The following is a 19,120-nucleotide window of genomic DNA, read 5'->3' as shown; positions in this document are numbered from 1 at the left end:
CAGCACAGAGCCCGACGCGGGGCTCGAACCCACGAACCGCGAGATCATGACCTAAGCGAAAGTCGGACGCTTAACCGACTAAGCCACCCAGGCGCCCCGAAAAGCACCTTGTTCTTTAGAAAAGTTCCTTTTTTTAAAATGTTTTATTTATTTTTGAGAGAGAGAGAGAGTGTGAGCAGGGGAGGGACAGTGAGAGAGGGGGACAGGGGATCCAAAGTGGGATCCATGCTGACAGCAGCGAGCCTGATGCGCGGCTTGAACTCCCGAACCTTGAGATCGTGACCTGAGCCGAAGTTGGATGCTCAACCGACTGAGCCACCCAGGCGCCCTTCTTTTTGGTCTTTTACTAATGGGTGGGAGCTGGCCACCTTGGCCCAGGCAGGATCATCTGGGAATGCGGGTGACAGGGAGGAGAAAGAGAACAGGACAGGTGGCCCCGGGCTTTCTTTTGGGCTGAACAGTGTGATGGTGATACTGTGCATCAGAGTGCGTGCGTCTGTGTGCATTTGGGGGCCGGGTGTGGCTCTGGGCAGCTGTCCTGGGGATGGCATCTGAGCTGGGTGGGGGCCAGGATTTCCCAGATAGCACAGGGAGCCCGGGGGGCTCTGGCTAATGTGGACGATCGAGCACACGTACAGGAGAATGGATTCTGCCCTCTGTCCCTTGTGAGCAGAGTGGGGTTGCTGGGGGGTCCCAGAGCCCCTGGGATTGGTTTGAGGGGAGAACCAGACATGAGGGGGTTTGTCTGGAGAGCTTTTCAGAAGAGGGTGGGACAGCTTTGGGCAAGGTGAGGTGTGGGCCCCTGTGTTTGTGCCGGGTCTGGGGGAGAGGAGGCAGGACTGCCAGCCTTCTCCGTTGCTACATCTTCCTTTCACCATCTTCGCCTTGGCCTTGAGTGTGCTTGGACCACGTTGGGGTCTTATCCTGGAGAGGGAGCACGGAGTCTGGCAAAGGCAGAGTGATGGGCCCAGCCTCCCTCAGCACCTCCAGTCAGCCTCCCCACCCCCAGGCGCAAGGGCACACCTCACCACCAGCCCTGACCTGCCCCACCTGCCACTTTAAATCTTGGAGGCTGCCCGCCCTGCCCCTCCCACCTCCAGCAGGCTGCTTATCTGGGTCCTGGGGCAGGGGCGGGGGCCCTGGCCCAGCCCCCTGGGTGCTGAGGCTCCTCTCTTCCTTGTTTGTTTTTTTTTTCTTTTGACATGGAACTGGGCAAGCAGCTGGAGGCAAGCTGGGTATGTGTCCAGGGGGGTCCTGGCTGAGTCCTGGACAGCAGAGCCATGGGAGCCTGGGGTGGGGGTGGGGCTTCAAGGCTGGGGTGTTATGAATGAGAGCCAGGGACACAGATTGAGGGGCGTGATTGTACCATTCCTCCTTGACCTCATGGACCCCTGAGAGCTATCCGGCTGACGGTGTTTGGGGGTGGGTGGGTTAAGGGGCAGGACCTTGGGGCACTCACAGCTGGGCCTGGGCATTCAAGTGCAGCAGCTCCTCTCGGAAAGGAGCGGCGGGCAGCCCGAGAGTGACTTGGAGCTGGGGGAGCGATGGGGAGGCCCGTGTCACACAGCTGTCTGGCCCGGAGTATACACGCCGAGCCAACTTCGTGGGAACCCGTGTCGGATCCCTGTCGGCCCGTGGGTCTGTATTCCGGCCGGCCGTGCCCACCTGTCTGTATGCTAGACTGTGTTTATCTGTGTGAGCGCGTGCCAGTGTGCATCCGTGCGTGCCAGGGCTGGCGTCTGTGTGTGCGCCTGCCTGCCAGCGCAAGTGCAGGGCACGTGGTCCTTGTGTGTCCATACTGGTGGGGGGGGGGGTGTCCCCTCATGTCTGTAGATCTACGTGGATGCGAATCGGCCTGAGCACCTGAGTGTTCCTCTGTGTGTCACTGTGGCCTTCAGCCTGCTTGGCAGTCTGTGTCGCCGTGTGTCCACAAGGAAGTCCCTTCGGGGCAGAGTGAAAAGGGAAAGGAAACAGGAAGCTGGGAGGGGCACGCCATGCAGGCAGGTGGCACAAGGCCTCCTCCTGCCCACTTCTGGGGCACCCTCCTGCCCTGTGCCTCTCCTCGCTCTGGGTTTGGGGCTCTCCTGACTTGGTTCTGAGCCCCCAGCACCCGTGTCCTGGTTCTCGCTCCTGACCGCGCACGGTGCCTCCAGCAGGACCCAGCGGCCCTCCCGCTCATGCCCTGCGCTGTCCGCCCTCCCCAGGAACGCCAGCGCCTGGAGACCATCCTGAACCTGTGTGCTGAGTACAGCCGGGCCGACGGGGCGCCCGAGGCCGGGGAGCTGCCCAGCATCGGGGAAGCCACCGCCGCGTTGGCGCTGGCGGGCCGGAGGCCGGCGCGAGGCCTTTCGGGGGCCACCGGAGCCTCTGGGCGGGGCACTGAGGAGCCCGGAGGTGCCACCCAGCGCCTGTGGGAGTGTGTGGACCGCTCAGATGAGGAGAATCTCAAGGAGGAGTGCAGCAGCACTGAGAGCACCCAGCAGGAGGTGGGGGGGCGGGGGCGGGGGGCACCCGGTGAGAGGGGCGGGGGCAGAAGAGGCAGGTGTGGGGGAGGGATGGTTCAGTGAGGGGAATGTAATTGAAGGCTTCGGTTCGGGAAGACATAGGGATGAGAGGCGTAGAGGTGAGGAGGCAAGGGAGAGAGGGAGGTGGCGATGTGCTTCCCAGGCTATCAGTATGCTTGATGACCTGCCTTTCCTCGGGGCCTCCGGCCTGGCTCTCAGTGGGAAACCTTCATTCCCTTCTGCTGAGCAGCATGGCTCCCCTTGCAGGGAGGGGAGTTTGCCTCCTCACTGTCTAGCTGCCCCTTCCAAGCTCCCGGAGGAATGGGGCTCCGTCCTCTTAGTCTGAGCACGGAAGGCTCCAGGCTTCCCCAGCTGATGGCTTCCGTCCCCTGCAGCATGAAGATGCTCCCGGCACCAAGCTCCAGGGGGAGGTGCTGGCCCTGGAAGAGGAGCGGGCTCAGGTGCTGGGCCGCGTGGAGCAGCTCAAGGTCCGCGTGAAGGAGCTGGAGCAGCAGCTGCAGGAGTCCGCCCGAGAGGTGAGCCCCGCTCTTCCCCGGGCAGAGCCAGGGTCCCTGCAGGGGCTGCGCCTGTCTGCCTCGACGGGCCTTGACACGGACCTCGGTGCTGCCCCCAGGCTGAAATGGAGCGAGCACTGCTGCAGGGGGAGAGGGAGGCAGAGCGGGCCTTGCTGCAGAAGGAGCAGAAGGCCGTGGACCAGCTGCAGGAAAAGTTGGTGACCTTGGAAACTGGCCTCCAGAAGGAGAGGGACAAGGTAACCCACAGCCGGCCCGGCCCCGTGCTGGCTACCAGTGGCCCCGGGGAAGGAGAAACGTCTTCTCTGGGCCCTTTACTTCTCATCTCACCCACCTTCCTGTGGACCTGGTGGTCTCTGTGGCCGTCAGGGGAGGGGGGCCATGTCCTCTGTGGAAGGTGTCAGCTTGAAGGGCACGATCAGGGGCGGGGCTGGGCCCTGGGATCTCCTCTGTCTGGGTCTCTGTGCTGTCTCTGGGTGCCTGCCATTCCTGGCCCTTCGTGGCCCTTCTAGAAGTGCCGAAGCTGCTGCTTGGGCAGTGAGCACAGCCTGAGGGACTGGTGCTGGGCAGTGGCTCTGGTTTGGGGCCCTCTGTCTAGAGATCGTGCCCCTCCCAGCATGCCTTGGGTGCTCAGGATGTGATCTTCGGGGGACGGCCTTCAGGTCTCTGCTTCCCCTGAGCCTTTCAGGATCTGCAGCCTCCCGTCCCAGGTGGTCCCAGCTCCTGCCCCCCGACCCTTTCAGATTCCGTGCCAGCCTGCAGGGGTCGCTCCGTCCCACAGGGGCCGTGCCAGCCAGGCCCAAGATGCCCAACAACGTGCCAAAAGCTCTGAAGTGTGGAGAGGGGCCATCTATTTCTGGACTTGACAGTATTTTTCCAAGAGTTAATTTTCTATCTGAATTTTTTGAGAGTGTCTCCTGTGCCCAGTTTTGAAACTCTTAAAGATTCTTCAACAAACCACCCCCCCTTTTTTTTTGGAGCTTTAGCTCTGGCCCCCAAAACCACACTCCCAAATTCTGTGCCAGATTAACTCCACGCTTACCAACCAGGCCTGCACTAACGCGCCCCCCCTAATCACTGTCCTGGGCTCTCGCATGCCCCTAACTGCCAGCACCCCCCACTCTCCCAGGCAGGGCTGAGCCATGCCGGCTTGTGTACTAACTGCAAGGGCACCGCTGTGCCCTTGACCTCTCCCCTCTAATTCTGCCTCCTTCCTTTCTTGGTGTAGGACTCCAGGGTTTTGATCAGAAAGGAATGGGCAGGGGGCACAGCTCAACTTTACTCAGTGGTACATTGGCAGGAAGAGTAAAAGTGGGGGGGAAATGCGTCGCTGAGGAGCTTCTCAGCCTGAGGAGTGCCCCCCATTTGGAAAAGCCCAGGTGCAGCCTCCATAGATTGTTGGCGGTTTTCCTGTGCAGCTGGGAGAAGCGGGCTGTCTTCCAGCCGTCTACCTCCTCCCCTCTCTTCCTTCCGGAGCAGAGGGGTCAGCAGGGCTAGCCGTGTCGGCATGGCCCAGGAGGGTGTAGACCGGTTTTCTCTGCCCACACGGTGGCTACCCTTCCTGGCTTTCCTCTGGGGCTCCCAAAATCCAGATACCCCACCTGGAGGGTGGGAATGAGTAGGCCTCTCCCCGTCTCCGTGCCCTGAGCCATCCAGAACATAGGGTATTCTAGAGCCTGAGTCCTAAGAGGGCAAAGTGCTTGGACCGCAGAACTGGCCTGATTGTGTCCTCCTCTCCCTGATGGGCTGGAGGGACGGGGCAGGATTCAGCACAGGGACTTCACGTAAGGTCAGCTTTTCAGAAGGAACCTGCCTCACCTCATTTCTCGTTAATCTGGCATCACCTCGAGGCCCAGACTTTGCCTTTTCTCCGGGCCCAGTTATGTGAGGGGGTGGTGCGGTGGGGGTGGGGAGGCAGTGGCCGTGGGGAAGGTTCACTCAGCTTTCCTCCCCAGCCCATGGCCCCGCTCTGGTTTTGGAATCAGTAATCATAGTTTCTCCTCTGCCTGTCCTTTCGGAGGGGTGACTCACCAGCTCCTCCCTCGTCCCCCTTCCCGCCCTCAGAGGTGTCATGTCGCCCCAGACAGAGCTCTCCACCTCCTCTCTGTACCCACTCCTGGGGCTCCCACTGCCATGGCAACGGTCGGACTAATTGCAACCCTCGTTCTGCTGGAGTTCAGCCTGGAGTGCTAGCACCCACCTCCGCCCCGGGCAGGAGGGAGGGAGGCCCAGGGAGTCGGGCCGGGGTCCCCTCCGCGGCACTGCTGTAGCTTTAACATCCTCAGCTTTCCAATTCGTACCCGACCCCTGGATTTAACCCTGACTGTCTATACCCCTTCCCCCCTCCCTCCAGGGTTAAATTTTGGTCTCTAGGCAGCGGAGGAGCCCCGGAGAAATAGGAGCTAGAGACTCCGTGTTTGTGATACGGAACCAGCTTTGGCCTTCACTTGTTTGGAGCGAAAACAGAGGACTTAGGACTCACCCAAACGTTTCTCATTCAGGGGGCTCCCAAGAGACCAAAATTTCTGCCCGAGACCCACACCTGTGCCCGTGTTACAGCGTCCTGTGCTCTGCACCTGCGAGTGTCCTGTCCTCCGCCTCCACCTCGGCTCCTTGCTTTTCCCACTCTTCTCCTCTTCCGTGTTTGTTTTCCCTTCCTCCTCTTCCTCCTCTCCCGCTCCGCTCCTCTGTTAGTCCTCAGCACCCCCCCTGGCCTCGCTTCCGGCTCCCCAGCTCTCTCTCCCGCCCCGCCCCCCATGGCCGCTGCTGCCCGGGCCGGAGTTGAGGAGTGTGTGTTCTGTTTCTCCCCTGTGCCCGCCCTCCCCCCCCCTCCCGCCGACCAGGAGAGGGCGGAGCTGGCCGCGGGACGGAGGCACCTGGAGGCCCGCCAGGCTCTCTACGCCGAGCTCCAGACGCAGCTCGATAACTGCCCCGAGTCAGTGCGGGAACAGTTACAGGAGCAGCTGAGAAGGGTCAGTTTCACCAGCTCCCCTTCCCTGGCCCCCGAGGGCCACCCACCCAGAAGACAGGAGAGCGGTGGGACGGGACCACCTGGGCCCTGCACTTCCTGCCGGACACCAGGGTCGGTGCTGTGGCTTGGAAGGGACAGGGAAGGACTGGGGCGGGAGGGGGCGGGGACCTATTTCCACCTTTCTGCTACTGCAGGCAGTGATGCCCGTGAAAAGGGCAAAAAGCCAAACCGAGGAAAGGGGGTTGGGTTGGGGGCAGGTCCCTTCCCCAATTTCCCTGGGGCCGGCCCTCAGAACTCCTGCCTCTGTGGCCTGGCTCCGCAGGCCAGAGGTGATCTTGGGAGCACCATTCAACCCCCTTTGTCGCTGTCGTTCAAGGAGGCCGAGGCCCTGGAGACGGAGACAAAGCTGTTTGAGGACCTGGAGTTCCAGCAGCTGGAGCGGGAGAGCCGCGTGGAGGAGGAGCGGGAGCTGGCGGGCCAGGGGCTGCTCCGGAGCAAGGCCGAGCTGCTCCACAGCATCACCAAGAGGAAGGTGTGCCCCGCCCCCGTGCCCTGCGGGGCCTCAGTGCCAGGTGGGGGCGAGGCCAGTGATTGGATCCCCGCTGCGCTTGGATTTCCCTCTGGTGATGCCAAAAGAGTTAACTTTACCTTTACCTCAGGTTCCTTAACTGCAAAACAGGAACAGGCTGTCAGGAGAATTAAGCGAGACGGTAAATGCGGGGACCACATGGGCTCTGATCGTAGTAAGCACGGAGCCGGCAGCAGCTGCTGTTAGTAAGCATGGGCCCCGGGGGACAGTGGACCGGGCTCTGGCTGCGCAGAGAGATGAAGGGTGGAGGAGGAGGAGGCTGAAGAGGAGACTGCTGCCGCCCTCGTCAAGCTCTCTGTCTGGTGGCTGTGCTGGGAAACATACATGGTCCTGAAATCTGGATATTTGAGTCAACCAGGGGTCCTAGAGAGGGCAGCCCCTGGCTTCCAGCTGTGCCTCAGCCCTCGCTCAGCTGAGGCACGAACCAGGGGATTGTGTATTATACCCTCCCCAGTCCTGGAGCTGCAGGTGCTGTGATCCCTCGCTCCTGATCTCAGCCAGACCAGGACAGGATGATGGGGCAGAGGTGCGTGCGTGCATGTGGTAAATCTGGGAGGAGGCTTGTGTTAAGCAAGTTGTAGGAAGATGTCAGGGAGGAGAATGGGGAGGAAGGTCCAGGCAGCTCACATGGCTGTGGCTGAGACTGGTGTGTCCGTGCGCACACATGCATGCGTGTACGGTTCAGGTGGAGTGAGTAGGCAGGAGGTGAAGGCCGTGAGATCAGGGGAGGGCTGTCAAAAAGTGGTGACTGGCGTCTCGACAGTTAGCCTGAGTTTGGTGGCATGTGGGAAGCTACTGGACCTCCCCCCGAGTCCCCCTTGCCCCTCTCCCTGAACTCCTCTGTCTTCCAAATGCATCTGCTCTTCCGGCTGTGAGACAGATGGAAGGAAGAGAGCTGGCATTTCCCAGGGGCGTGGGTGTGTGCCAGGAGGCTTTCTTGAGTTATCTTGTGCCAACCTGAGGATGGTCCCACAAGGCCAGTGCTCTCATCCTCATTTTATAGACCAGGAAATGAGGGCTTAGAGAAGCTACATTCGTTAAACCTCTCAGTTTATGAGCTTCAGAGTCAGCAAGAGACCCCAGGCCTGCCTCTCCCAAAGTATCTTCCCCATTCCCCTGGAGAGAAAGCAGCAGGGAGCCCTAGATGAGCCAATCCCATCCCTTTGGGGTCTTGGTGGGTGTAAGCTCCAGGAAGTTGGAGGGGTCACCTGTTTCCTCCTCCCCATACCCACCCTGGCTCCTGGGAAATGAGCTCAGCCACTGGGACCCCAGGGGTCACACTCTTCCCCTTGCTGTTGCCTCTTTCTTTTTTCAGATTTTTATGTTTTAGTAATCTCTACACACTATGTGGGGGTTGAATTTACAACACCGAAATTAAGAGTTGCGTGCTCCGCTGACCGAGCCAGCCAGCCAGGCGCCCCTTGCCTTCTCGGGAGCCCTGCTCGGCTTCCGTCCCTCGGCACCGCCGTGGCCCACCCGCCCCAGGCTCTGTCTGCCCTCCTGCTCAGTGTTCCCCTGTCCTCTCCACTGTGATTCAGAGCGGTTCAGAGCACTGGCTTTGGAGTCCAACAGATTTAGTTCCAGTCCCAGCTCTGCCACTTACTAGCTCCTGAATGTCAGTGTTCTTACCACTAAAATGGGCGTAAAGGCACCTGCCTCAAAAGAGGATTAAATGAAGTAACAAATGCAAACAATTTAGCAGAGTTATTGGGATCTAACAGGTTCTCGGTAAACAGCAGATCTTGCTGTGCAAATTACTGCCCGGGCTGACCCCAGATTTAGGACAGCTCCCTTCTCCCCTCCCATCTTGCTCATGTCTTGCTCTTAAAGGTGGTGGTTTAAGGCTACCTCTTTTAGGAAGCCCTCCTGCGATTAACCTAGCCCATTTTCCCCAAACCCCATTCTTCTCTCTCACGTTATTATCTTTTCTTTTCCTTTTAGTACATGGTTGTTGAGCCAGGCACTGTGCTAAGCTCTGCTGGGGATATGGAGACAGAAAAGACACTGCCCCTGCCCCTGGATCTGACAGCCTGGGCGGGGTGGTGATGGAGACACATGCTCACAAGTACCAGTAATACGAGGCAAATGGTGATATCAGAGTGATGTGAGCACAGAGGAGGGAACAGAGAAATTGAGTGGTAATTGAGGAAGACGTAGGAGAAAAGGTTTGCTCCATCTGGTCTTGGAGGATAAGTGGCAGAAAGACAGGGACAGCTCTCCTGGGCTAAGGTGGCAGCGTTAGCAAGGCCTGAGGGTGTGCGGCTTAGCGTACCCCACGGCCAGGCTCAGGGACACAGGGTCAGCCAGGATGGGGGCTGAAGAGCGTAGGCGCGGTCCCGGGAGCCCTCGAATGCCGATTTTGGAGTTTGTGCTCTGTCCTGTGAGTAAGGAGTCAAAGATTTTGAGGAGTGATCTAACTTTACTTGTGGCATTTTAAAAAATTATTCCAGTAATCTATATTCTTTTTGGAAGGGCTAGAAAATTCACATAAGCAAACAAAAACAGACCTCCAGGGCCATTTTAAGATGTTTGTGGCAGTGTGGGGCACACCAGAAGGTGGAGAGCGGAGGCAGAAGGCTGGTGAAGAAGTCCGGGCAGGGAAGGCAGCGGGCCTGGCCTTGGGGGTGGGCAGGTGGAGAACTCTTCAGTATCTCCAGGATTCTGGACTTGTTGATGGTGGGGAGGGGACAGCTGGGGACTTGGGTTCTAGCTGGTGTGCCTGGCGGCACAGGAGTCCCTGGCTGAGGGAGGGATGAAGGGAGGAGCTGCCCGCAGCTGCCCGAGTGTTCCGGGGGTGGGTTAAGGCCAAGCAGAAGGGTGTCACCCACGCCAAGGGTCTCTGGACAGGAGAGATGGGGAAGCCTCACCGCGGGCTCAGCCCCATCTCCCAGGCCTGACTGGCCTCGCCCCCTCTCCTCCAGGAGCGCCTGGCCGTCCTGGACAGTCAGGCTGGCCAGATCCGGGCCCAGGCCGTGCACGAGTCCGAGCGCCTGGCGCGGGACAAGAACGCCTCCTTGCAGCTGCTGCAGAAGGTAGCCGCGGTCACGTTGGGCCAGGGGGTCAGGGTCGGTGCAAGATGAGCGGGGTGGGGTTCTGCCAGCTGCCGCGGTGTGGGGGGGGCTTCACTCCGTCTCCCCCTGTGTCGCCACCCCCCACCCCGCTCTGACTCTGCCCCTTGGGGCCTGCAGGAGAAGGAGAAACTAACTATGCTGGAGAGGAGGTACCACTCGCTCACAGGGGGCAGGCCTTTCCCGAAGACCACGTCGGCCCTCAAAGAGGTAACGGGGCTGGGTCAGCCCTAGCTTCAGCCCAGCGGGTTTCATGGGAGGCTCTGGGGCAACACATGGCATCTTCTGCCCAGTAGCTGAGGTTGAATATTGGGGATGTTTTCCTGAACTGGACAGATTTGAGTGCGAGCGACCCTCAAGTCTAGGATCTGACCCTCTGTGGCTACCAGCTGCTGCTTTTCAGATAAACTTTCTGGCTCCTGGGAGCTTCCCGATGCTACCATTTTGGGTGATTAAATACACCTGCGGGATTCAGGCAGCATGAGTGGGGAGGGTGGGCAGCCCAGAGGCTTGGGAAGGGCCAGGACTGGGCAGCCTCACCTTGAGGGTCTGCACAGGAATCTCGGGGCCCTGGTCTTGGAGCTCTTTGGGCTTCAGTCTAGAACTAGGCTCTTGGCTGAAGAGCAGGCATTGACGTCCCTTAAGTGGTTCTTTGCTGAGTCTTCGCATGCTTGGGGCCTGAGGTCCAATTAGGACATGCCCAGCTCCCTGAGCTCCTCCCCCTCCTCCTCCCCTCCCTGCCTGGTGTGGGCGGCCCCTCACCATGTACCCTCTCTGTAGGCCGAACTGCTCATCTCCGAGTCCTCAGGGATGGGACTGGGGGCTGCGACTCTGGTCCCTTTCCCCGGGTCTTCTCAGGCGGGGGCTTCCTCTGTCCCCTTAACCCCACCTGCTTCCACTCAGCTCTGCCCCAAAGCACAAGAGGTAATCCTGGCTAACTGCCTGCTCTGCTGTGCCCACTGCCCATCTGCCTGCTTGCCCGGCTCTTGCCTCCAGCTCCTGCCAAGGGCCCAGCCGGGGGTGGGGGGGTGGTGGGCAGCGAGTGGCAATAATCCTGTGGCTAGAGTTTGCGAGAGTTTGAGTGAGTGTGCCACCTTGCTGCTCTGTGGAGGGCCTGGGCAGCCTCTGCAAAATCAGCACCTGTTTGCATATTAATTTGCACGTGATCTGCATGCCATTCATCAGTGCTGGCGACATACTGGGTCCTCCCGCTCCTCTTCCCTTCCCCTGACCCCTGGAGGACATTTGTCCTCTGGAGCTTGGCCAGGCCAGGGCACCCCCTGGATAGGGCAGGCTCAGGATCCTGCACACTCTGTGAATTTTGGGGCCGCCATGCCCCCAACAGCTACATCAGCTCAGGGGTCTAAGGATCTGCTCGGGGAGTGTGACAGTCCCCATCCTCCCACACCACAGTCTGATGCGCTAGTGTCTTCCTACGCACTAACCCTTGGGGGGTCGGCCTGTTTTTCCACCTGGGCTCCTGGCTGCCCCCTGCTAAGGTCTCTTTCTCAGAGCCCATCTAGCTCAGCAGCTCAGTGCTGTCTCCACTCCTCCCCCTTCCGGCTCCTGCCCTGGCACATGGGATGCGAGGAGACCCTCGGGAATGGTGGCTGGTGCTCCACTCCAGTGTGTGTGTGCCCCCCTGGGGTGCCCAAGATGTGGGAGACAGAAGGACTGTCTGGGAGCTGAGTCCTGATCCTCGGTGGACTCTGGGAAGGCCTTCCCTAGGCTTCTTCTGTCCCCAGCCCAGAGCAAACCCGGGGCAGGGCCTGGGTGCCAAAGTCCCCTCAAAAGTAGAGGTCAGGACGTGCCTTCAGACCAGTGCTGCCTGCCCTTTTCTGGCCCCCGCCCCCTAGTTGTCTCCGGTCACAGTAGACAGCCGAGTCCCTCTCCTGCCCCCCGCCCCCTGCCCCTGCTCTGGATCTTGTGTTGAATGGAGTGATGGCCCCAAGGCATGGAGTTTGGGTGTCGGGTACCTGTTGTGCCCTGTTGACCTCTTCTCCGCCCATCCCTCCCCCTCCCACCGGGCACCCTAGGAGTACGTGAGCCTGGCAGAGGTGCTCCAGCTGTGCTTCCGCTTGGACCCCCATGCTTCTGCCACCTCCCCCGGCGTGCTCGCCCCGCCCCTGCCTGGCAGTGAGGTACCGGCCACAGAGCAAGCCCACCTGTGCCCAAGGGCCGCCTCGTGGATGCCCAGATCATCCCTCGGTCCTGGATGGGGCTTGGGGGCCAGCGGGGTCTGTGTTCAGCGGTGAGGGAGAAGGGCAGCTGGCATCCAGGGAGCTGGGAGTGGTTCCCTCCGTGCCCTGGGACCTCGGGAGTGTGAGCTCCCCATGGCCCAAGGCGGGGCTGCCTCCTGCTTGGGCGTGAGGGCGTCCTGCCTGGAGAGGACTTGAGTTCCGTTCTGGTCCGGGCTCTGCGCTTCCTATACTCACCCTTGTCTCGCCCGCGGGCACGGTCAGCTCCGGGGTTGCAGTCCCATTAACCTCTCATATTCCCTCCTGCGCCCTGGCCTTCCCCCCAAGTACGTGACGCTTGAGCAGCTAAAGGCGATGTGGGGCACCTCGCCCATGCCCGCAGCCTCTGTGCCAGGCCCGCCCCTCTGGGCCCCTGCCTCCCGGGACCTGGTTCCCACCACCTGCCTTCCTCCCGTGCTGCCCTCTTCCTCCTCCTTCGCTTCCATCACGCCTTCACCCAAGGTTGGTGGTCTGTGTGTTCCTGCCGCCCCCAGCCTGCTGCTGGCGTGGCTGTGTGTGTGTGTGTGTGTGTGTGTGTGTGTGTGTGTGTGTTCGTGTGTGTTCCGCCCCTGCCTCCCGGCTTCTGAGCTCCAGGCCGGCCCCTGGGGAGCGCTCGGTGCCTGTGGACGCTGGCTGCCCAGCATCGTGGTCGGCACAGCACGTGTCTGGTCTGGGAGTTGTGTCCTGACTGTTCCTCGTTGCCCTTAGCACGTTCGCAGCAGCTGTTTTCTCACTGTTTTTCTCCTCCTTCTCTCCGTGCTGTTCTCTCTCCCCCTGCCTTCCCTTCTCCCTCACCTCCCTGTCTCCCTCCGTCCCCCTTTCACTCCTCCTATGACCTTCCCCTCTCTTCTACCTTCTCTCCCTTCCACCTCCTCTTCCTTTCCCTCCTCTCCTGACTGTTCTCCGCGCCCCTTCCCCACGCCCCCCTCCCCACGCCCCCCTCCCCGCTCCAGATGGAGGAGCTGCTGCTCCCTGCTGTAGACTTAGAGCAGTGGTACCAGGAGCTGATGGCCGGGCTGGGGACCGGCCCCGCTACAGCCTCCCCGCGCTCCTCTCCCCCGCCTCTGCCCGCCAAAGCTTCCCGGCAGCTGCAGGTAACCCCCCCGCCCCCCATCTCCCCACCCGTCCCTCCCCGAGCCCTGCTCCTCTCTGCACTGGAACCTTCTGCCAGTCTAGCAGCCACATGGCGCCGCCCCAGAGGGAGGGGGGCCGTTGAGTCAGGGCAGCGAAGTCTCCTTACGGGCAGCCACCCTGGCACCTCGGGCAGCTGGGGGGCCAGCCTCTGAGTCCAAGGACGATGTACAGGATTGGCTGTCCAGTGGAAGGGGGCCCAGAGCAGCGGTCAGGTTGAGATCGGCCTGGCGCCTCGAGCTACGGTAGACTGTGGCCCTGCCCCGTCCCTGGCAGCCCTCAAGCCCGGAGTTTCTCACTCAGTCTGGGGGCCTGACACACTCATGGGCCTGTGGCAGCCGAAACTAGTGAGTCCTGGGCGAACTGCCAGCAGTTGGCTCTCCTGGTCTCCCCGGGGGTGACCCTCGGAGGCAGTCCCGGTGGGACAGAGACTTGCCTGGGGCCTCCTCAGAGCTTCTGTGGAGGGTGCGAGGGTGCGGGCCTAGCTGAGCCTGGAGCAAGCTGCTGGCCCAGATGGGGAGGGGGGGTCGCAGTCAGGAAGGGTTCTCCCCCAGGGCGCGCTCCACTGACCTGCTGCTATGCCTGAGACCCTGGCCTTCAAGGTTCACTCCTGGAGTGAAGGCTTGGACCTCTGAGACTGATCTCAGCTCACATTCCGTGCTCCCTTTGGGAGGAGTTTGATTGTTCTATGCTGTGAGGCAGCCTCTGCTTTGTGTCCAGCTGGTTAGAGACTTGCCCCTGTTGTGATTCCTTTCATCGTGAGCACGGTTAACGCTGATTTTACAGCTCAGTCACTGGGGCCCGCCCGGAGAGGATAAGTAATCTCCCCAAGGCCACACAACTAGGAAGTGGCAGAGCCGATGCCAAGAGTCAGGGTTCTTGACTTCAGACACCATGTTCAGCAAACATGAGGGCTGTGAGGGAGCTTGGCAGTTATTTGGTCGAGCCCTGCTCCCTGCTTCTGCAGATAAGGACGCCCCGGCCCAAAGCTGTGAGGCACAGGGCCCAAGGTCACACAGCGTGGTAGTGGCAGAGGGGACCCTGACTCTTCTGGTTGGCTTCCTGTACAACCCTGCCCAGCTCATGTTAACGCCTCGCATGCTCGGTTTACAAGGTCTTTTCTGAGACCTGGGGTGGGACCAGGGATTGGCCCAGGGAGGAACTGCCTGGAAAGGAGGCTTGGCAGCCGCCAGTAACACCTGTCCATGGGGCTGGCCCAAGATGCTCCGTGCTGTCGTCAGTTAGAAGCGGCCTCCGAGGCCTGGTGCCAGGGCAGGGTCTTGGATCACAGCCAGCCTAGGTGACGCGGGGGTGGTGGCCAGTGGGGGAGCTGGAGTTTACCAGGCAGTTATCTCTTCCCTCCAGGTTTACCGCTCCAAGATGGATGGCGAGGCCACCTGCCCCCTGCCCCGGACCCGCAGTGGCCCCCTCCCCTCTTCCTCTGGCTCTTCTTCCTCTTCCTCCCAGCTCAGCGTGGCTACCCTGGGCCGGAGCCCCTCCCCCAAGGTCTGAGGACAGTGGGTGGGCTGAGTGTGTGGCAAGGTGGTGGTAGGGGAATGGAGACTGCCACACGGGGGAGGGGTCAGAGCCGCCCAGCAGAGCCTCGGGAGCGGGGGTTTCTGAGCCTTGGGTCCCAATGCTCTACTCCCCTCCCCCGAGCAGAGTGCTCTACTTGCCCAGAATGGGACGAGCAGCCTTCCTCGCAACCTGGCGGCCACGCTGCAGGACATTGAGACCAAGCGCCAGCTGGCCCTGCAGCAGAAGGGTGAGTGGCCGCAGTGCCCACCGGCCTGCCCTCCTGGGGGGCCTGAGTATCTGCCACCCCTCCCCCACACTGTGCCTCACCTTTTGCAGGATGTTTTGGCTTTGAGTCCTTGGTGAGAGCAGAAAGCATTTAGATTCAATACCTAAAGAAGAGCTCCCTGGATATTTATCAGGAGACTAGGGATTGGGGGCTGTGAGGTCTGTGACAGCGTGGCAAACGAGGGAAATGTTTACTGACCTGACTCAGGACGGACGCTGCCCCGTCTGAAGGCAGAGGGTGGACGTGATGACCTCCAGAAACGGCTGCCTAAGATACTGGCTCTGGGGGCCCTGGAGTCCTCGCTGCCTGTGTGCATTTTGGTTGTTTTGAAAGCCCGTGTCTGTGCCTCTCTCTGGTCTCATCCCCTCTGTGTCTCTTTGCCCCGGGGCCCCCCCCCACACCAGGCGCGTCGCTTCCTGCCGAGCCCCCCCCAACCGACGACCCAGCAGGTAGAGCGTTGGTCACTGAGGGCATTGCTTTGGTCAGGCAGCCCCGCCCGGGCATCCGCATGATGTACTCTGCGCAGGTCCTCGCTGCCCCCAGGCAGGCTCCCCGGCTGAGCTGGGACCCAGTGTCTGGCTGGCCTCACCCCTCCAGTCGGGCCGTCCCCTGCCTCAGCTGTGCTCTGCCTTGTCGTCTCCCCTTCCCCCCTGCTCTGGCTGCTGCATCACGGCCTGGTTTGCACGGACCCCTTGCTCACGCAGTTCCCTCTGCCCCTTCCCCAGGGGGCAGGCCAGTGCATGCGTCCCGCCCCGCTCAGGGCGGGGGGGCGGGGGGTCTGCTCAGGACGCAGAGGTTGTGCTGAAGCCGGACTGCCCATCTGTGGCCAGCGGTGCAGGCGACAGAGACCCTGGCAGGGCAGTCGGACCTGGAGCTTCTGGGGCTTCCGGGGCGGGCCCCGTGCTGACCTCTCCCTGCTCACCCCTTCCCTCTGTCTGTGGTTCCGCCGGTGACCCCCAGGGGGCCCCTGTGACTCCCCCGTCCCTCCCGCAGGGCAGCAGGTGATCGAGGAGCAGCGGCGGCGCCTGGCCGAGCTGAAGCAGAAGGCCGCGGCCGAGGCGCAGTGCCAGTGGGACGCCCTGCACGGCGCGGGCCCCTTCCCGCCCGGCCCCGCCAGCTTCCCCCCGCTCATGCACCACTCCATCCTGCACCACCTGCCCGCCGGCCGCGAGCGCGGGGAGGACGGCGAGCACGCCTACGACACCCTGAGCCTGGAGAGCTCCGACAGCATGGAGACCAGCATCTCCACGGGCGGCACGTCGGCCTGCTCCCCGGATACCATGTCCAGGTACCCGCCCAAGGGGGCCCGCTCTGTCCCTGCCGGCCGCCTCCCGGCCCCTTGATGCCCCCACTCTCGCCCTCCCCCAGCGCGAGCGGCCTGGACGTGGGGAAGATCGAGGAGATGGAGAAGATGCTGAAGGAAGCACACGCGGAGAAGAGCCGGCTCATGGAGTCGCGGGTGAGGCGGGCCCGCGCTGGCCTGGGTCCCGCTCCAAGCCCCTTCGCCCGTGGTCTCCTTCACCCCTTCCCTCGAGGAAGAGAGTGTTTTAAAAGTTGTGTTCATCAAACGGAGGAGGCCGGGCGACGTGGTTTGACGGCTCTTAGGTCGAGAGGAGGCAGCACAGTAACCCTTTTCCAGCTGGGAGTTTCCCGGACGGCACCGCGCAGCCTCTGTGTATTTGCTTCCGGGAGGGGGGAGGGTTGGCCACCATGAGTTCTGTTCCACGTCTGTTCAAGTGGCGGGTCCTTCCCCTGGGGGATGGTGAGGAAAGGCGAGAATGGGGGCCCAGGGTGTGGGGGTAGGGCCGGAAGAGCACACAGGCTCCAAGCCAGAGCAGAGGTGTCGGTGGAGGGGGCCGAGGGAAGTGGGCCCGCAGTCAGGACCAGTGGTGCGTTCCCCGGGCAGAGCCAGGCTGAGAGCCGGTGCCCGGGGAGGAGGGCGAGGGACGGGTCCGTTCCGTCTCCGTCCTCCGGGCCCTCTCCCTCTCGGGATGAGAGTGGGCACGAGGAGCGGGGGTCAGCGGCTGGACCAGCCAGAAGGGAAGGCCCCTCAGCCTCACTCACATCCGAGGGGGCCAGATGTACAAGCAGCTCTTGGCAAACGGAGAGAAAGGAGACCCTGCTAAGTTGTGAGCTGGGAAGAAACGGGAGCCGATGGCACGGAAGTTGTTCTCGTTGATGTGGACGTTGGGCGTCACTGACACACTTTTTGTGTTTGATGACTTGTTTTAATGACTTTTAAAATCTTCTAATGGCTTCTGTACCTTGTTTTTTTTTCCCCCCGTAAAATTTGAAGTTCAACTATGAATGTTTGTAATTTGGTTTCAAAGGGCCTTAGGGATTAGGGAAGGACTACTGAATATATTCAGTATCCAAAAAAAAAAAAAGTTGCTTAGATTTTATCGTTTTAGGGATTGAGGTAAAAATTGTAAGAGCGCTGTTTACTTATTTATTCAGTGCTTTCCTTATGTGCCGGAATCAGTGATGGGCATTTACATACACGACCTCATTTACTTTCCACTATAATCCCTGAAGGTAGGCACTCTTGGCTCCGTTTTACAGGCAAGGCAGCTGAGGCTTAGGGAGTTTAAATGAGTCTGTCAAGGTCCCAGAGCTCAGACCGGTGGCAGAGCCAGGATTTGAAGGCAGCGTGGTCTCCCTTTAAAGCATTTGCCCCTTACCGGCAAGGTGCTTAGAGAGGGTGGGTTTTGGGGCACGGCTGCTGGCTGCGGAGGGGCGGCCGCGGGCACTGACCGCTGGCTTTGGGGGCAGGAGCGGGAGCTGGAGCTCCGGCGACAGGCCCTGGAGGAGGAGCGGAGGCGACGGGAGCAGGTGGAACGGAGGCTGCAGAGCGAGAGCGCCAGGAGGCAGCAGCTGGTGGAGAAGGAGGTCAAGATGCGCGAGAAACAGTTCTCCCAGGTAAGTGGGTGGCGAGGTGCACTAGGTGCTTGGCTTGAGGGCGGGGCTGGGGGGCTAGGGATACCCTGGGGTGTGAAACCAGAAACCTGGGGTGTGGACTCCGCCCAAGGCAGAAGTCTACTTGGGACTCATTCGGCCCCAAGGAACAGACACGTGGGTGTGCGTGGGTTCTGTGGCTGTGCTGGTCCTCACTCCACCAGACTTGCAGCTCCGGGCCCCCCAGGGGCAGATGATGTCACTCTGACTCGGTTTATATCTCCAAGGGAAAGTTGTACTCGTTTCTCTGTGGCTTAGGCATCCTGCGCCTTTGCCTTACGCAGACGTCTTGAGCAGAGAACAGTTGATGGTGGAAGAAGTTAGGTTGTGTCCACCCATGTCTCTGGTCCCAAATCCCTGCTGTTCCTTCCTACTGGGTCTTTGACCCTCAGCGAGGGGGGGTCCTGTGGGATCTACCCCCACAGGGACTAGCGACCACAGCTCCCTGATGTCCTGGGAGCCAACAGCATAAACTCTGGGGGGCAGGCCACCTGGATTGGGTCAGGGGATTAAGAAATCAGGGGGCGCCTGGGGGGCTCGGTCAGTTAAGCGTCCAGCTTTGGCTCAGGTCATGATCTCACGGTGTGCGAGTTCGAGCCCCGTGTTGGGCTCACTGCTGTCAGCACGGAGCCTGCTTAGGATCCTCTGTTCCCCTCTCGCCCTGCCCCTCCCCTGCTCACACACACACTTTCTCTGTCCCTCAAAAAGAAGCATTTAAAAAAAAATGAGGAACACCTGAGTTTCACCCCTGCGCATGGGGTCTTTGTCAGATGTCCAGCCCCCTCTCCTGCCACCCTGGCCTGTCTCCCAGCCCCCTCTCCTGGGGCTCTGCCATTGCTGCTGTGGGACTGGGCGCAGTCAGCCCATCTTTGGGGCACTTCCTGGAAGTAGTGCATTTCATTTTTTCTCTACGTGATTTATGATGTTTCCTTTTCTTGCCGTCCTAATGTTCTCCCAGGAAAGGAAAAGTAGAAAAAATTTCCAGTTGACTGAGAGTTCTAGTTAGTATCAGAATTTTTGAGACGGAACAGACCCTAGTGATTATTTAGTTCGAAGCCCTTGTTTTACATGGAAGGAGACTGAGGGACCCCTGGGTGGCTCAGTTGGTTGAGCGTGCGACTTCAGCTCAGGTCATGATCTCGCAGTTCGTGAGCCCTGCGTCGGGCTCTGTGCTGACAGCTGGGAGCCTGGAGCCTGCTTCGGATTCTGTGTCTCCCTCTCTCTCTGCTCCTCCCCCACTCGCTCTCTCAAATGTAAACATTAAAAAAATTTTTTTGGAAACCTATAAGAAAGCTGAGGTCCAGAGAGGCCGTGTGATCCAAACAAAG

The 19,120-nt window shown here is 60.7% G+C and overlaps 1 protein-coding gene across 4 annotated transcripts in view; it reads left to right on the top strand.

The window, feature by feature from the left end:
* The window catches only part of PHLDB1 (pleckstrin homology like domain family B member 1), a 42,958-nt gene that overhangs the window by 16,889 nt on the left and 6,949 nt on the right, over window positions 1–19,120 (top strand). For 2 of the 4 annotated variants that reach the window (XM_039229339.1, XM_039229341.1), the window contains exons 7-18: window positions 2,205–2,486; window positions 2,900–3,040; window positions 3,139–3,276; window positions 6,385–6,540; window positions 9,519–9,629; window positions 9,786–9,875; window positions 12,856–12,996; window positions 14,399–14,539; window positions 14,696–14,798; window positions 15,831–16,125; window positions 16,206–16,296; window positions 17,610–17,756. In XM_039229339.1, coding sequence (XP_039085270.1) covers window positions 2,205–2,486; window positions 2,900–3,040; window positions 3,139–3,276; window positions 6,385–6,540; window positions 9,519–9,629; window positions 9,786–9,875; window positions 12,856–12,996; window positions 14,399–14,539; window positions 14,696–14,798; window positions 15,831–16,125; window positions 16,206–16,296; window positions 17,610–17,756 — 1,836 coding nt within the window. Of the gene's footprint in view, window positions 1–2,204; window positions 2,487–2,899; window positions 3,041–3,138; window positions 3,277–6,384; window positions 6,541–9,518; window positions 9,630–9,785; window positions 9,876–12,855; window positions 12,997–14,398; window positions 14,540–14,695; window positions 14,799–15,241; window positions 15,287–15,830; window positions 16,126–16,205; window positions 16,297–17,609; window positions 17,757–19,120 lie in introns of all 4 variants that reach the window. The other 2 variants (XM_039229338.1, XM_039229342.1) reach the window with 2 other exon arrangements.

The sequence above is a fragment of the Hyaena hyaena genome, unplaced genomic scaffold (assembly GCF_003009895.1).
Source record: "Hyaena hyaena isolate Hyena2069 unplaced genomic scaffold, ASM300989v1 scaffold_37, whole genome shotgun sequence".
NCBI classification, from domain to species: Eukaryota; Metazoa; Chordata; class Mammalia; order Carnivora; family Hyaenidae; genus Hyaena; species Hyaena hyaena.
Note: the sequence above shows the minus strand (reverse complement) of the source record. Positions and strands in the feature narration are given on the sequence as shown.